Source organism: Thalia democratica, chromosome 7, assembly GCF_965202585.1.
Source record: "Thalia democratica chromosome 7, ktThaDemo2.hap1.1, whole genome shotgun sequence".
Classification (NCBI taxonomy): Eukaryota; Metazoa; Chordata; class Thaliacea; order Salpida; family Salpidae; genus Thalia; species Thalia democratica.
Genome location: NC_139171.1, coordinates 56725634 through 56743913, shown reverse-complemented (window position 1 = coordinate 56743913; position 18280 = coordinate 56725634). Strand labels below are relative to the sequence as shown.

Genomic DNA, 18280 nt, shown 5'->3' with positions numbered 1-18280 from the left:
ATTTTTCTATTCTCTTTTTTTTTTTTTTTTTGTTTACGTTTGTTTTCAGTTTTTTTTTTTTTGCTTTTATTTTTTGCTTTTTTTATTTTTTTTTTGTTTGCGTTTTTTTTTTCTTTTATATTTTTGCTTTGTTTTTATTGCTTTTTGTTTGTTATTTTCTTTTATATTGCTTTTTTTTCTTTTTATTAATATCATTTGCTTTTTTAGTTTTTTAATGTTGTTTTATTATAATGGGTTTGATATGTCTTAGTCGATCATCTACTAAAGCACCAATATCATCCACCATACTAAGCCTCCTATAGCTAGATTACAGGTAGTAACAACATTACCCGGCAGTATAGTATACGTAATTAGTTCATTTATTATCTTAAATTTAGTTATGTAGTATTTTTATGCCCTTTAATCTTAGATTAAAAATATGTAACCTAAAGAATTTAAATTGTAAGAAGTAATTTTTTTTATTAAATTAGATCGTTAATATAACAGTAACTTTTTATATTTTTCTATATATCATTTATGCAATTTTGTCATTTTAAGTGGTTTTACAACTCATTATGCTACGAAACGTCTTAACCAACTTAAATCTAATCATATCAAGAAAAAAATAATTTAACTTCTTTGTATTTAAGTTTTGAAATTATAAATGAATTAGAATTTTAGAATTTAAATTTATGAAACCACAAATATATAATGAAAAATATAAAAGAAAACGTAACAAGATTACAAAAACTAAAAGATTAAACTAAAATTGCAAAATGAGTAACACAATTAATTTATAAAATAAACTGAATCTGAATCTAAAACTTAAGCTGAAGAAGCGAAACTGAAGGAAACTTAAATTTATTCACTGTTGTCACGCGAAACATGCCCTGTATCGCAATTTGGATCAAAAATACAATCTCTAAGCGCTGAACCTCTCAAAAAAAAATTCTCAACAGAGTATGAAAAATATACTTGAGAAAAAGTAGTTTTTAAATTTTTAATGTTTTTTAAACTAGAGGACCTAACTGTAACACTTCCATTGATAAAATTGATACGACCTGATGTGTTATCATATTTTTCATCAGACTTTGCAAAATACTTTTTAAGTTTATCAACTTGTAACCATAAACTACCCTCAATTTCATTGTCTTTCTTAAATTCATGGTCAATTTCGTGCTCGAAGTTTTTGAAAAAATAGAATTTGTGATTTTTTTTAAAGTTTTTTTGATCTACCGTAAAGCAATAACTAGTATCTTGGTACAATTCTAATCTAACTCCTTCAGGCCAAGCGTAATTAGTTTCCTCGAAAAGTTCCCTTACCGCAGTTCTTTTTAGATTGTTATTATCGTTATAATCTATTTTTCCCATAGGGAAATTGATTCTAATTTTATTATTTTTATCTCTATAATAAACAAATAACAATTCGCCCTTACCCTTCTTGACGCGATGTAAGATTACCCCCGCGCAGTCTAACCTTTTTACATTGAATTCCCAGTTAATTAAAAAAGAATCTCCCCGCTTGTGTTTAAATTTAACCTTAAATAAGTTATTAGCTAAATGGTGTTTTGCATCGTCGTTTAATTGATCAATAAAAATTTGCTTAGCGTAACGGTCGAAACTTTTGTATTTTTCATCAACTAGACTGTATACTTGTTTTTCGATAATGTTATAAACATTCAAAAAGTCATGCCAATCATCTTTTGAAAATTTTTTATTAATAAAATCTATAAGTTTTTGTTTAAGTTCATTATCGTGTTTATTTTTGAAAGATCTAGATACGTTGTTAACCTGATCTGTTACGAAAAAGGACGTTCCACCCGCTTCTTGTTGTGGTGCTCGATCCCGCTGGAGTTCCGCATGCGTCATTTGAACACCTTGGACAACCTCCTCCTCACCAACTATATTCGTAGTTTTAATGACGTCATCCGGTATAAATTTTGTCCTAGATGGTATTAAATAAACGATTTTTATATTTATTTTACACAGAAAAGTTTAATATGGGGTTGCCAAAAACAAATTAGTTAAAACTAGGATTGTTTATTGGATTGATTTATTGGACTCCAATTAAATTTGAAATTGTGCATATTTAGAGAAATCAAAAACTGTACATTGTTTGATTAAAAAGTATAAAGTTACAACTTAACAATAAATAGCAAAGCCTAGACTTCAATAGGTTCCTTAAGAAAGCCTCAAGCTAAAAACTCAAAAATATCAATCTATTAAAATTGATGAGTTTTTAAAATATTTTCTTTGAAGCTTTCTTAAAAATGGTTAATCTTTATGTTGAAAATTAAAAACTTCAATTGTAAATTAATTAAAATATATGACTATTGCTAGCAAAACAAAAAAAAATCTGATGGATACTTCTCGTTATAAAGCTTTTTAAATCTACAGAGTATTTTAAAAACTATTGTAAAATATGGCATACGTTATTCTAAACAACTAACCTTCTTTGCATGATCAAAGTGATATTATATCTCCAAATAACTTAGTACTTTAATAATACAGAGCTGTTTTGATATAAAAACTATAACTACAGCATCAATAATATAGGTAGAAAAACTACCTTCTACAAAAAAATTAATCTAATAGAGTTTTAATTTTTTTTATTCAAACTTATTTTTAATATGAAATTACATTCAGTTTAATAATTTCAGTTGAAAAAACATTTAACAACACAAGTTTAAATTAATGATCAAAAATATGAAACTAATATACAATGTTATAAGATAATAAAATCTAAATGTGAACTAAAAACTAAATAAATAGAAAATAAATATGCAGTGTCTAATTAATAATAATTTTAGAAATAATTTCAATGAAATATTTATAGGTTATTGTTTAGAAAAATAAAAAAGTACTTTATAAATACAATTATACTTAAACATGAATTTAACTTTTGAAAGATTTTAGTGTTCAACCTAATCAATAATTTAGTTACATAAAATTGTCATATAATGTATTGTTTATAAAATAAAAGTGTTTAATAACTACTTTAATTTACTTATTACAAAACTACAAACTGTATATCAGTGTTGTTATAGTGATTCCAACATGACTTCACTTAAAAAGTTTATAATACTGAACTTTACTTGTATAATCTTCTTTTTTAAAGACGTTTTACTATTTGCTTTTAACCATTGCAGTTATGTAAGTTTGTTAAAATTTTATTTTGAACTTATATTATTTTTAACTATAACATCAAATGCGGATTTAAAAACCTGTTCTAAATCTACAAAATAGTCTATAAGATTTAAAGTGATTTTGGCCTAAAAATTTTATTAAAATATTTTTTTTTTCTATTAGTAAAACATGAAATTTTTTTTAAACTTAAAAACCACCCTGATTTAAAAAAAAATGGTTGTACCTTTTTATTTAAATATTTCAGGAACGTTAAATATTGAAACAGTGAAAATACTTAAATTTTTTTTCAATCAAAACTTAAATCACACCTAGAAAATCTACTTTTCATTACTTAGTTTAAGGTTATAAAATTTTAAACCTTAAGTTTAAGCTTTAACATAACTTTATTTGAATATAAACTAAATACAGAGCATTTATAGTTATTTAGTTAATAAATGATTGTTTTAATTTTTATTTGCACAAACTTTTCGATGGTTTCTTAAAAAGGGTACTGAACACTGGCTTAAGTAAAAAAATTTTGAATTTTTTTGAAGTTTAAGAAAGTTTAAGACTTTTAAAAGCATTTGAAATGCCGTAGACAGTTTATTCACCGTAAAGCATTGTCAAAAAAGTAAATAAATTACAACTATTGTTTAATAAAATTTATATTTATTTTTTTATTAATGCTTGTTATTTTTAGTCGCAGTCGTTTAGATAACACAAACTTAATAAACACCAATTCTTTTTGTTATATAACAAAAACAAAAGTGTTTAAAATACTTTTGTCTTCTCCTTTATACTCAGTTAAACAATTAACTTACAATGTAAAAAGTTTTTCTTATAGAACTGCCTGCTATCTTTGTTTGTTTAAAATTTATTTTAGAAATTCAAACGATTTTTCTCTCACTAAATATATAACTTTCTAACTTTTCTGCATCAGTTTATATGAGGAGAAATACATTTCCAAAACATCTCCAAAATTTTCTGTCCTCTGAAGACCGGTTTTTTGCTGGTTGTTTTTATCGGCAAAAATTACACAATTTTCCAGTGAGTTTTTTTTTTATGTTTTAATTAGTCTTAAAACAATAAATACAATTTAATAAATTTATTTATCTAAATAAAGTTTACTAAATGTATTTTATAACTAATTAGCTAATCAAAGTAAATTATAAAAAAAATCATTACATTTGCACACAAAATTACTTCAAAATAAACTGGTGCACGATAGTGTACACAATTTTTTTTCGCGTGCACGAAACGTTTAGGGTACATGAACCTCATTTAGGGGTGAACGAAATTTTCAGATTACACAAAAAAATATTTTAGTCTTCGCATTATTAGTTTTAGCGACATAGTTCAGTTAAGTATTAAAGTTAAATCTAGCCCTGGTGTTTGATTGGCTTTTATTTTTTGGCCATTTTACTCTCATGATCTATTTTGTAATTAAACAACACACATAAATTATTGTATAATTATAATTGTAACTATTATTACAATGCAATTAAAAAAATAAAACATACGTAACAACTTATAAAACAATTTAAGAAAACAACACAACTGTTGCGTTGAACTTTAATAAATTCCAATAAATAAGGACTTATTTGTCTTTAAAAAAACGTGGTAAATTATAGACTTCTTTTAAAATGAAGTAGAAAGAAGTATAAAGTTCTTTAAAGCCTTATTTTAGAAAACAACATATAAACTATAAAAATACGAAATAATCTAAAATATGCAAATTAAAATAAACTTTAAGCAATTAACCGATGAACTATTTTTTTCTAAAAATAACGTAAGTTTAAATTGTTGTTAACTTTGATTAAACATCTTAGGATTTTTCTTCAAATTTTAAATTGTTGTTTACATTAATTAAACGTGTTAGTTTTTTCTTAAAGTTAAAAACTTTGTTTACATTGATTAAACGTATTAGTTTTTCTCGTTAAATTTTAAATTGTTTATTACATTGATTAAGCGTTTTAGTTTTTTCTTTTAATTTTAAATAATAGTTTTATAGTTTACCAATAATGACTTAGGCCCTGGTCATAATAAACACTGATAGTAAAAAAAATTATGGTAAACCACTAAGGTTGGTAAACAGCCAAATTGTAGAAACTTAAATTATACATATCATAGTTGTATAGTTTCTCCTTTGACAAACAACATGATCTAATAAATGTTGTTATTATATCACACTCTATAATTTTAAAGTAAAAGTTTCCAAGTCAGCATTAGTTTGGAGAAGATGGACACTTCTACTACTAACCAAAGTTTGTAAAAGTTGTATATTTTGTTATTTTTAGATTTAAAGTAATATTTAAAGACACTCATTTCTAACTATGATTGGGAACAATTCTATATATAGGTATTTGAAGTGTACAGGGTTGAATAAACAACACTGTTTAAACAACCCCAAGAACATATCTAAATCAGTAAAAGATAAATAAATCCTTGTACTGGTGAATTAACCTTCAACCTAATACTAAATAGCCTGATTAAACAACCAATATTTGACCCTAGTTTCCAAACTAAATTGTTGGTCTACATGACTATTTTATTTAAATTGGTAGCAAAACATAATGTAAAGTTTAGCTAAATCTAATTGAATTATAATTTATGCTATTCATCAAGTTGTACTATATTGTATTGCAGATGTTTGCCCACCTAAAAAGTGTGAAGTGGTTCAATCCTAGCAGCTATAATAAAGGTAAATTTTGTTTTTATTGCAATTTAATATATCAAAAGCTCCTATACAACACATGTTCCTTAATATAATCTTGTTTTTAGTTTGGTTGTGCTGTTCAAATATCATGACAATATAAATAATTCCTACAAAGTTTTAAAGAAAAATTAAGTATTATTTACTATCATATAACTAAACTATTTGTGTGCAAAGTTTGATTGGGTATAATAAATAACTTTTTGACTTAAAAGTCAGATGGTAAATAAAAATTTATTTTGAAATAGAGTTCCATTGCGGCAAATTTTAAAGTGCAAAAATAGAATTGAAAAAAGTGACAAGCCTAATGAAATGCAGTAAATTTAATATAGTTTGCTAGTTCATATCAGTTTTATAATAGAAAAGTACATCATATGTTTTTCTGTAAATATCCTTCCAAATATTTGTCACCATATTTAAACAATCATCCATTAATAATGGTTGGAATGTACTTTGTTTTTTATTTTTTCTCATCATATTATATTTTAATTGTTTCCTTTTGAGACTAGCTCTGACTTGGTAAGTATTCTACTAATTATTGCATGAGTTGGCTTTTTTTTAGTTCTCAGAGCTAGTTTTTATTTGTTAAAAGTTCTAATAAAAAGTCTTTTAAAGAGTGAAAAAACTTTTTGTTTTAATAAGATAGTGTAAAATAATAAAGTCCTCATTATTATTGGTTTATGTAAACTATATTATGTATTTAAATTTTCAAGTATATGACATCCAAAAACTAAAGTTTTTTTTTCACAAGTATAATATAATTTGTATAAATAATCATTATGTTTTGGAAATTTAAATTATGTGGTGCATTGGAAATATTTTAAGAAATATCCAGACTGGTATTAATACCATGTTAATACATTTGGTATTTTTTTGTGTACTTCAGTATAACAAGTCTTTATTTTTCTTGAGTAATTAAATATTACTACTTGACTAACATAATTTTTTCACTATTTATTGTTTTTAATTTAACATAAGGCTAATTGATAAGTTTTAAGTCACTCAGATTAGATTGGCTTCAATGCTTCAAAAGCCTGTCATAGATAAGCCGTAGTATTAAAAAAAAACAAAATTGTTTGTCTCTTTTATTGCTTTAACACCTTTTATGTTTATATAAGTAATTTACAAATTAAAGTTTTAAGGTTACAAGTGTTGATTATAACTTGTTATTTTTTCTACATTTTATATGTGTTGACAGGTTTTTACAACTTTAGAATGTGCAAGGGTCTTGAGGAAATTTTGAGCAATGATGCACATGAATCATCTGTAAGCACACAACAACTGGACCTCAACCCAGGAAGGTCTCTAACTGCTCACTTAGGGCAGTAACAAGGTAAATATGTTATAGTTCTTGCTTTTGTACTAATAGCTACAATAAATCATAAAAAGTTAAATTTAGAGAAAGTAAAGGTGACAATGTTATCTAAATTGAATTAAACTCATTCAGTGATGTTTATAAGTGATGTAGTTTATAATTAATGTTCATTTTTGACCTAATAACTGGAATAGAATCTAGTATTGCTTTTAACTCAACAGAATGTTCAAATAATTGCAAGTAAAAATTATCATTATTGTTAATATTAAGTATATTTATCATTATCATTTTTCATTTAACATAAAAATTAGTGTGGTCATTACAAGTAAAAAGTAAAATTTAACAAAAAAACTTTAAACTTGTTTTAAAGACTAATGAACATAAGCTAAGAATGTTTTTTAGGATGCGAACTAATTTATTAAATAATTAATTAAATATTTAAAATATTGTTACAACAAAGTTAGATTTGCTCACTTTGTTAGTACATCACTTTGAGTATTGTGATGGTTTTAAATGTTAAAGTTTGGCCAAAAGAAAACTTATTTGTATTCCAATGTTTTTCTTAAACTCAACGTTTTTTAATTTTAAAATAATAGAAATCAACAAAAGGCTATGATTAAATTAAATAGAAGACCATACTTGATTATTTTTACCCATCCACAATTTTATACAAAATATTATAAATAAGCTTGATGACAACTTACCACTAAAAAATTATTGTTTCCTAAAATATTAGCAAGTTTGCCACTAAAATTAAAAAGCAAAATGAATTTTTTTTTTAATCTAGCATCAGGGTTGCCACTCGGTCAGGAAAAGTCAGGAAATCAGGAAAAGTCAGGAGAAATTAAAAAAAAAGAAAAAAATCAGGAAAAAATGGGGGGGTTTTAAAAAAGTCAGGAAAAGGCAGGAAATTTGATAAAATTAAAAAAAAAGTCAGATTATGTCATTTTAATTTTACAAAATTCCTTGTTTTCCAAAGCCTTCAAACGGTAAAAATTAATTAAAAGTCCTTTGAAGTCAGAAAAAAATTCCAAAATTTTCCTAGAAATTTACAAAAATATTTAACTTTATTTCCAATGCCTTCACCTGGTATAAGTTAAGATAAAAAACTCCTCACAGTGGAAATTGTAAAAATAAAATTGGAACACGATTTCAGCAAAGTAACTCGATTATTGTTGATGAAAATTTGTATGCGTCCTTTGAACGACGTCAGTATCAGTAGAAATGAAAATCAGCTCCATCCTACCACTATAGTTACGTCACGATAGAAATTTGCTAATAGAATCCAATAACTTTGCTTTCGAAATAAAATATCCTTTATAAAACTGCAAAAAATTTCTATTAACATATTGAACAAGTACCCTACTTTAACAAGCAGATTTTGTAAGCTTTTTAGTATTGATAATCTGTAGCAAGGACACTTCCATAGTGAAACTGATATATACACAAAAGTTTATCTAGCATAATTAAAGAATCTAAGTGTTTTTTGTTTAAGTAAATAGTTAAGTTCTTTATAGTTAAGCAGTTAGTTTAGTATTTTATGGATCAAGTTGATGTGTATACTTTTTCTCTTTATAATTTTTTAAAGTTGTTTAAATTTATGAAATAAGTTTTAAGAGAGGTATATGCCAAGATTAAGTTTACACATTATTTGTATTTTTTGTAGAGTAACTTAAGTTTTTAAAGTAAATATTTAATTATTCAAACCAAAACAAACCAGTTTGTTGCAGTTAAAAATCATACCTATTACCCCAAATTAGACTCATTACTACGAATTTATAAAACATTTTTTCCTATTTTTTTAATATATGAATTAAAGCCCCGAAAGTAATAAAAATATTAGTCATCAGATAAAAGTAAATGATAGGTTTATGTATTAGGGCTTACATCTGATAGTAAGAATATTTTTAAATTGAATCTTTTAAACAGGATTTCCATGAAGCTCTCTCTTTTAGTGAAGGTCAGTAGACAGATCCCCAGAGTGATTGGCCTTTACGAGTCAATTCCTCTTCCCACTTTGAATGCATCATCCGCAAGGTAATTTCTACATAGTATGTTTGAAAATCATTCGTTTGAACTTGTAATTGTTTTTAAACTTATAGTGAATAAGTTTACTAAACAAGAAGCCATGTTGTAATAACAAGTAGTTTATAAAACACCTTAACACAAATTTAAAAACATAAATCTCTTAGTTTTACAAGTTCTGAGGATAATAAATAGTCCTATTTAGTTAACTAATGCTAGTCAATAATAAAGTTGATCGATTTTAAAAAAAATTAATACAAACATGATGATATATTATCTAAATAAAGTGGTCATCTTGCTTGTGAATTGTTTTCTGAAATGTTGTTATAAAGTCGTGTAATAATACATTTTGTAACAACTTCCTTGATTATTTTTTGAACATATGTATTTTAGGAAGCGTTTTCAAAGTTTACCTTAAATATATATCACTATTGACCTACTTCTTAGTAACTAATTTAACAAACTTTGAACATTTTTATTGTATTTTATTACTGTAAAGTAACCATTTTGTACCAGTTTCTTAGGTATTTTATTGCCAAACCATAAACAGAACAAAATAAAGTCCATAATTGTTTGATGCTCAATTTTATGCTAATTTTAAAAAGCTCGGTTTTATTATTTTAAATTAAACAAATATCCATTTTGATCACATAACTATTGCGAAACACATCTATCAGGGTTAGCTAAAAACCATCTAGAAATTGAACAAAAATTACTGGAATTTTTATCATCAATTCTTACGAAAAAACAATTAATTTCTGAAGTCTTTGTTATACAATAGTTTTTATTTGACATCATCACTTAAATTTTTATAAACCACATTCAAAGTAGCATTACAGTATCTCCTCATTAACGTTATTAAATTTAACGAATTCCTTACCTTGAAATTTATGTCATACTCAAGGTGGAAAAAAAAAATTGTATTTTCAAAACATGAAAAAATTTTTGACAACCCTGAGATATGCTCAAATGATTAATAGATTAAAGGCAATGTTTAAATAGTTAATGATAAACTGCTTGATTAAAATGTGAATGAAGTGTAGCGTTAGTAGATAAGTTTGTTAGTAAAAGCTAAATATTTTTTTCAAACAGAATGAGATCACAGCCGGAGACGGAACGATGAAAAGAATCAGAAACAGAATCAGTGCGGATCAGATAACTTATTTATATAAACATTTGAATAAACTTTTTGCATTTAAATTGTGTTTACTTTGTCATAATTAAATAGATTAAGACAGAAAATTAATGCTTGGGTGTAGTGAAAAAAGTTTTAATATTTGATAGATCTATTATTTAGTAACTTTCCTTTATTTAGTTGTTATAATGTCTTGAGTTTAAGCCCAATAACAGTTTTTTTAATGAAAACATAAAGCGCATAAAATAATTGGTTTAAAGAGCCGTTCAATTCGTACACCAGTTAGATACAGTTAAGTTTAGTACAAGTTTATATAAGGATAGTATAATTCAACTTAACGACTATGAGTATGTCTTTAATAAATTGTTTTAAATCCCTACCTGAATGTTAATAGAAACTAAATGTATTATCACCGTCATAATCCTAGGCTGCTTATCGCTTAGTAAAGTAGTTAATTGAAAGTTTCAAAATTTTTTATTTGTAAAAAAATGAATATATTTTCATACTAGTTGCCTTGTTACTAGTATAATATTTGGCAACTTATTATCATTGTTGTTCAATTTTAGATCTATATATAAATTTATATGTTGCACAAATACTATTTTTCTCTAGTCGGGTGTGTGGTTATCGTGTAAAATACACTTCTTGTAACATATATAATAATCTTCTGATCTAGTTGCACTTAAAAACTATACCAAGCTAAACCCTGTTTTCCTTATAATAAATATAAGCCAATTTTACTGATCTAAAACAAAAATTTCCACTTTATTATAAATGTGGTTATTTAGAGTTCCTGTATCAAAGAGAAAACTTATTCAACCGGCGTAAGCATTACGACGACGCCCTAAGTCCTTCGGTGTCCTGGCTCCGGACTTTGTCGATATTTTGAAATTGGTTCGCTACCCTTTATTATATTTTATACTTTCACATTAGGGAATTTCCCAAAAATTTTGATAATTCTACACTCCAAAAATAATTTTCAAAGTTAACAAAAAAGGAAAAATGAACATTTTCAACAGTTTTTAATCGAGTCTTTTTTATTAGCCATCATGTTATAAATAGTCAAATCAGATAGAACACCGGTTTTTGGTCAGTTCCTAAAAGTGTAGTAATAAATAAATTGCAAACTCGTTGACTTAATTTGATTAAACAGATTGTTTTTAAATTGTTTTTTTATACATATGCCTACCACCACACGTAAATTGTGAAAATATTATTATAGTAAACAATTTTTAAAAATTCACTTTAACTGACTAAAACCGATCTCTTATCTAACATGAATAGCAAGTAACAATATAAACTGAACAAAAGTACAATTGATCAAGTCATACTTATGTTTAATTTATACTCTTAAATGCTTAAAACAGCCTGAACTAGCTATACTTGAATATAAAGTATTCATGAGAGAAATCATATAGAATTAAAGCAAAAAGACAGTGGATTTCAAAATAGCTACCTAGGCATAAAGCAATCATCTAAAAATATGCAAATACAATCTCAAAATTAGAAACAATTGTAAGTTCAAAAGAGTTAATTTGTAACAGTTGGAAAATATCTATATATAACAGTTATCTAAGGTGGAAACAAAGAAATCAAATAGTTCAACTTGTAGTTGCTTGAAACTTTAATGCTTGTGATTGCTTGAAACTTTGAAATTATTTCAAGTATTTTTTAACGCTATTGTTTTACATGTTTAAATAGAAATATTGATATTAATAAATAATAACTAAAAGCTTAAAATAAGTTTGTACCTCTATAGTTACAGTTACAATAGAAGAACACAACTTGTAACTGTTTAAATTTTCATCACACAAAAGTAAACAGTTATTTGTCCAAAGATGTTAATTTATTACAATTAGAAAGTATTTTGTAAGATTGAAACAAAGAATTCAAACTTTACTACTGTTAAATTGCTTGAAACTGTGAAAATAATTTAACTGTTTTATAACATTATTGCTTCATAAGTTTCAATAGAAATATTGATACTAAGAAGTCATAACTCCGAACTTAAAAATAAGTTTCTACCTAAGTAGTTACAGTTACAACAAGAAGAAAAAAACATGTAACTGATTGAAATTTCAACAGAAAAAAGTAAAGAGTTGTTTATCAAAAGATGTTGATAAAACACATATGTTCAACAGACAAAATTATTTGTTTAAAGAAGTTGATCGTATATCATCTAAAGCTTGCAACATGTACTAGCTCATTGATGTTATCATATTAATTCATAATAATTCATGCATTGTAAAAAAAGAACAAGAAAAAATTGTCAACAAAAAAAAATTATACTGTTAACTAGATGTACTTACAACACAAGGTTTTCTAGAGAAATGATTCAAATGAAAAATTAATATTCTTCTAAAATCTTATTTGATTGTTTACGTCACAAATAAAAACATAATTTAGTTTATGCGCGGTCATATAAGCCCGCCTAATGTTTATGCAAATTTTCCCTTTGTTAGAAATTTCAAAACTTATACCTTTTGATAGCTGAATTTTTTTTGATCTTTTATGTAAATTTTATTTTACTAGTCTAAGCATTGTTTTAAAATTTACAGTGTTTTATTTTAAAAACAAATAATGCCACCATAAAACTTTCTTTAAATTGTGCACAACTTTTATTTGTAATAATAAAAGTATCATTCTTGTTTAAACTTTTTGGTAACTCAAAGTGAATAAAACCATTTTGAGTTGTTATGGTGTTTTTTTTTCGGTTTTCTTTTAACAGTTGATTCTAAAACTACAAATATATCAAACCAAATCTGAGGCTGCTATTTGATATTAATAATCCTTAACTAGACTTTTGTTTGAATTGTCTTTTTTGATATATATTCAAACTTGAAAACTTAAGTACTGACATCAAAGCGCCCAAAAAACCTGAATCCAATGGATTTGGTTTTGTATATTGTGATTATAAAGTATGAGAGAGGCAGATATAAGCAGGCCAAAAAAAGGACTGAAACCAATAAGTCAGGGCTTAAAAATTCAGACCTTGTTACAAAACACTTTTAGTATAAACTATATTTTCTTAAAAGCTTTAAGTATTTTTGCAATTTAGAACAATTAAAAAAGCATAAGCTTAAGATTTCAGGAAAAATAATGTTTTACCAAAAGTTTTTTATGCGAAGGTATTTTAAGTTAAACTTAATATTTTCTTTTATTTTCGTAAGTTTTTTTCTTGCATCCTAATTACTTAAAAAGCACATATTCTTAAAGTTTAAATATGTTTATTTATAATTTTTTCAATAACTAATAGTGTTTTAAAAAGTTAGTGGCTATCTCTATGACTGGAAGGTCAATACTAGATCGTTTGAGCAAATTTTCCAGTTTTAATTTCTTTTTATCATAAGTTGATTGATGTTATGAAAAGAAACTTACGGATCATAAATTTGTGCTTGACGGGCTGGTTAGAACAACTTTTTTTATCAGCTGGAAGATGCCATTTTTGTACGACGGGTAAATTTGCACAAGAAGTCATTTTTGCACGAAGATCATTTTGACGAGCGACTTTTAGACGAGTTGCTGCTGATGCACGCTGTTACTTTTGCGCAACGGGTCGATTTTTCATGAGGGTCACTTTTACACGAATAATTTTTTGCACGGAAAATAAATTTTGCTCGAAGCATAACTTTTGCAAGGATAAGGAACTGCTCGCCCACCAAGAAAAAGGTTTAAAAGTGATAGTAAAAAAGGAGAAAACTTAATTATATAATAGAAAAAATACCAACTAAGGGTGAGGGGTAACAGTGATAGTAAATTATAAGGAAAAATAAAATTAAAACACATGTAGAAGTGTCAATTAGTGCAAAAAGTGACCCTTCGTGTAAAAGAGACTACACCTGAAAAAGTGACTATGTGCAAAAGTGATCCTTCGTGAAGAAATGTACCTTTGTGCATTTCTGACACCTACCAACTTTTTAAAAGGGAAATTTTAAAGTTAAACGAAAACCTTTAACTTGATATTTATATAACGTATATAGATAATAAATTGCTTCTTTGTAAAGACAAGTTTATTTAAATTATAACGGTTTTAACATTCGTGTTATACTTTAATGAATACTTTATTACTTCAGGTGGGTCACCTACCCAAATGCTACACCTCTGGTATAAATAAATTTAATCTTTTTGAAAAATCATTTAGCAAAGCGGTCTTCTCTACAACATTTAATAGTTGCTGTCACTGATACTTGTTGTAAATACTTTTTAATAAAATACATTTGGTTAATTACAAATACCAAAAAGTATTGGTTAAATACTTTTTATTGGGCGAACAGCATCGTGACGATAAAAGGTTTAAAAATAAAAATTCTCAAACTAACTACAATTGAATTTTATTCATGTACTTTGTAAACATATTAAGAAGAAAACACCAAAGTAAATTGAAAAAATCGTTCTCGTAAGCAGGTTCGTGGCAATTAAATTTTAGTTAATAATTAAGTAATGCTCAGTCAGAGTTCAAAAATCTTTACATTTAGGTAAGGTAGGTATATATATCTACTTTACAAATTTTTAAAATTTGTTTTATATTCTTTAAACCAAAACTATTGCTCCATAAATAATACGGAATACTTTATAGTAGTACAAAGAAAAGAAAACTATTCATTTGAAATTTCAAGACCATAAAAACCAGTAAGATTTCCAAAGACTAATCTTTGACATATTGGAATTTAAAAAAAAAGAAGTTTTTGTTTATGAATTAGTAAATTTAAACTAATAGTTTAACAACTAAGTTTTAACATTAGACAGTTATTAATTGGCTATACAATTAGTTAAGCATGTTATTTTTCAGTTTCAAGAAGAAATTTGGTACAACAGTTTTAATTTAAGCAACCAACTGAACTAAAGATTGTTCTAACAGCATATAAGGATACATGTACACAATAACAACAACGACTTCATGCGAAAATTTTTACAAACTAGACAATATATTGTTACATGTACAATACATCATTCCTTGGTTTGACATTAAGAATTAAGAAAATAAAATCAGTAATTTGCATTTATGCGCGAAATTTTGCAAACTGGTATTTTAGACTAAAACTGGTGTAGAGATTTTAAGAAATAAGTAAATAACAATGAAAGGATTGTTTAAAAAGTTAAAACTCACTTACAAATACAATAACGTTAGTTTATAAAAAAAGTTTATTTTTTCTAACTATTTTTATATACTTGCTTACTTGCTGTTTTCTTTAGTATACTTACATTGTTCACTTCAAATATTTTAAAATTTTTACAAAATATAAAATAATCACGTATTTAAATTTACTCCGTTAGCTAGTAAAAAATATTTTTCAAGTTTCAAAACGCCTTGATCGTATCAAAGAAATTCTAAAGTAACCGGTTCAAAATTTCCCGGGTACATGAAAATTTAAATTCGGACAATTCAAATTGTTATAAAAACATTTAAAATACTATATATTAAAATGTAATATGAGTTTAAAGAAAAAAGAAATATATATATGTTATAAAAATCTAAAGCCAGTTTTTCTTTTAGGAAAAATAGTTAAAAATTTTTAATATATTTTGAAATTACTAAAAATAACTGTGTTTGGACTTTATTCAAGTCATACCTTAAAACATTGATGTTTTGCAAAAAGAAAAATATTGACTTGGACATATTTATAGGACCTACATATGTTTGAAAAATATTCATTAATTTATTAGTTGTAGCCCTTTCAATTTTTTTAGAATTTTAATCATCAGAGTTTGAACTGTCCGAATTTGAATTGTCGTAAGCCAAATTTCCCGATCATCGTCAATAAAATGGCAGCTTTGCGCAAGAAAAATATCTTATTTTTGAGTTAAACTCTTCGCTTTTATCTTCTTCGGTCCATTTATCCGCGTCAACGTCGTAACTGAACACCCGTCTGCCGATTTTCTTTTCAAAGAGGAAAATTTTACTCCCCAACGACAGCGCCCCGCAGAATAAACGAGGCGCGGCGATCATTTCCCTCCACGCCCCTCCTCCCTCGGCCCCGTTGTAAACGTCGCAGCCGAGGCCGACGGCAAAAAGCCTGCTCCGCACCGCCACCAGACCGTGGTTACTTTGCTGTCTAGTCATGTGGGGCAAATCTCTCCATTTTTCTGTCGTGACGTCATAACTCTCGGCGGAGGACAGCTCAAAGTAGTCGCACCTCCCCCCGCACGCCACCACTTTTTCTTGGAAGACGGCGCACGCCGCGTCGTATCTTTCAACCCTCATCTCCCCTGCTTTCGTGAACCTGCCGCTCCTGGTGTCCAATTTCAGGCAGGAGGCGATCGAGTTGCCGTCGCTACCTCCGACGAGGATAATTTTGTCGCCGTACGCGCACACGCAAAACTGTCGCCGATACTTGCCCATGACGGCCACCCGAGTCCAACGCTGGGTGGCCCAGGAGTACTTTTCGACGACGACCTTCGCCTTTCTTCTGACAAGGATTCCCGCAAACACGTACAAGTCGCCTTTCAAGCAGATACCCGTCGCTTCGAGCATTTGTTCGTTGTTCATAGGCGGCAGGGATCGGACCAGGTTCAAGCCGGGCACGCTGTACTGTTTTACATTTTCTATTGGGCTGCGTCCGTAGTACCAATACCATCCCCCGCACACGAGCACGCCGAACGAGGTTTGGCTGCAATACCGGCTTTCGCAATTGAGCTTGCAGCTTTTGTAAGCTTCATTCAGCAAATCGTGCATTTCGCTGTTTTCAAAAAGAGAGCCGCATTCGGACAGCAAGCAAAGTCGAACTTTCCGCAGCAACTTCGCACCGAACTTGCTGCGTTCTGCAATGTTGTGATTCAGCCATTTTTTTGCCGCTTCCAACACTTCGCGCTCGGTTGTGACGTAAAGTTCCGAGCTGGCCAGTATTTTCAGGACAAGGGCGAAATCCAGCTCCGAAAGGCTTTCGGTTTCGGCTATGATCGCGAAACAGCGCTCTACATAACTCTGTGTCGCTTTCAAAAGGCCTGATAAATTGAAAATCGATGCAAGCTGGTGAAAGGTCAAGGCGTTGCAAATTTTAAGCTTCTTAGTAGAATAACTTCTGTCAGTTTTACTCGCCAAACTTTTGTTCAAAGAAATTTTGCTTAACTTTGTCGCCGCAACCAGGTCATCGTCGTCTGCTGCTGCAAGTGAACCTGGAAAATTGATTTTAAGTAAGTACACTTGTGTGTTTTTGTTCTTTGTCATGAAAATCTGTAACAACTAAACGAAACAAGCGTTCGGATAAATATTAAACATAAAATTTCCTGTCGTGTTTGAAAACACTTAACTGCAACAGTATATTAATTTATCTGAAAAGTTTCTACATAGCTATGTATTGACTTAAGATTATTCTCTCCATTCTCTTCCAAAATATATAATACACTAAACATGTGTTAACCTCGTTCAATCGAGCCATTAAACCTCCGTAAACTTTGAAATTTTTTTACAGCCGAATGCTTGCTCACTTCTACGTAATCTTCTGTTTTGTTGAATTCAATTAAAAGATCATCTCCAAAATTTTCTGTCCTCTGAAGACCGGTTTTTTGCTGGTTGTTTTTATCGGCAAAAATTACACAATTTTCCAGTGAGTTTTTTTTCATGTTTTAATTAGTCTTTAAACAGTAAATAAAATTTAATAATTGTGATTTATAACTAATTAGCTGCGCAAAGTAAATTAAAAAAAAAAAACTGTGTACTGTTTGTACACATAATTACTTCAAATAAACTATGTGCCCACTAGAATATACAAAAAATTAATCATTTTTAAAAGCTTTTATACATAGTTAATGTGTTTGAACTGTTGTAACTTATCTTACAATAAACACTTTCTAGTTAACAAAACAACTCTTTTTTTTTTAATTGCCTTAATTTATGTGCACAGTACAATAATTTTAATGGACACTAGTGTGCACAGGTACATGCAGTGAAGGTCTATGGACTATACCACAAAAAATATTATCTTTAATTAAAAAACTGGAAGAAAATTAATAAACAGAATCAGATTGCTTCAACAAAGTATAATAAAAA

The 18280-nt window shown here is 27.5% G+C and overlaps 1 protein-coding gene across 1 annotated transcript; it reads right to left on the bottom strand.

The window, feature by feature from the left end:
• Window positions 1-16048: 16048 nt before the first annotated feature.
• LOC145841651 (ectoderm-neural cortex protein 1-like) lies at window positions 16049-17458 on the bottom strand. The gene has a single exon (XM_082949003.1). It carries the CDS (start codon window positions 17456-17458, stop codon window positions 16049-16051), a length of 1410 nt encoding a protein of 469 aa, XP_082805129.1.
• Window positions 17459-18280: the final 822 nt, after the last annotated feature.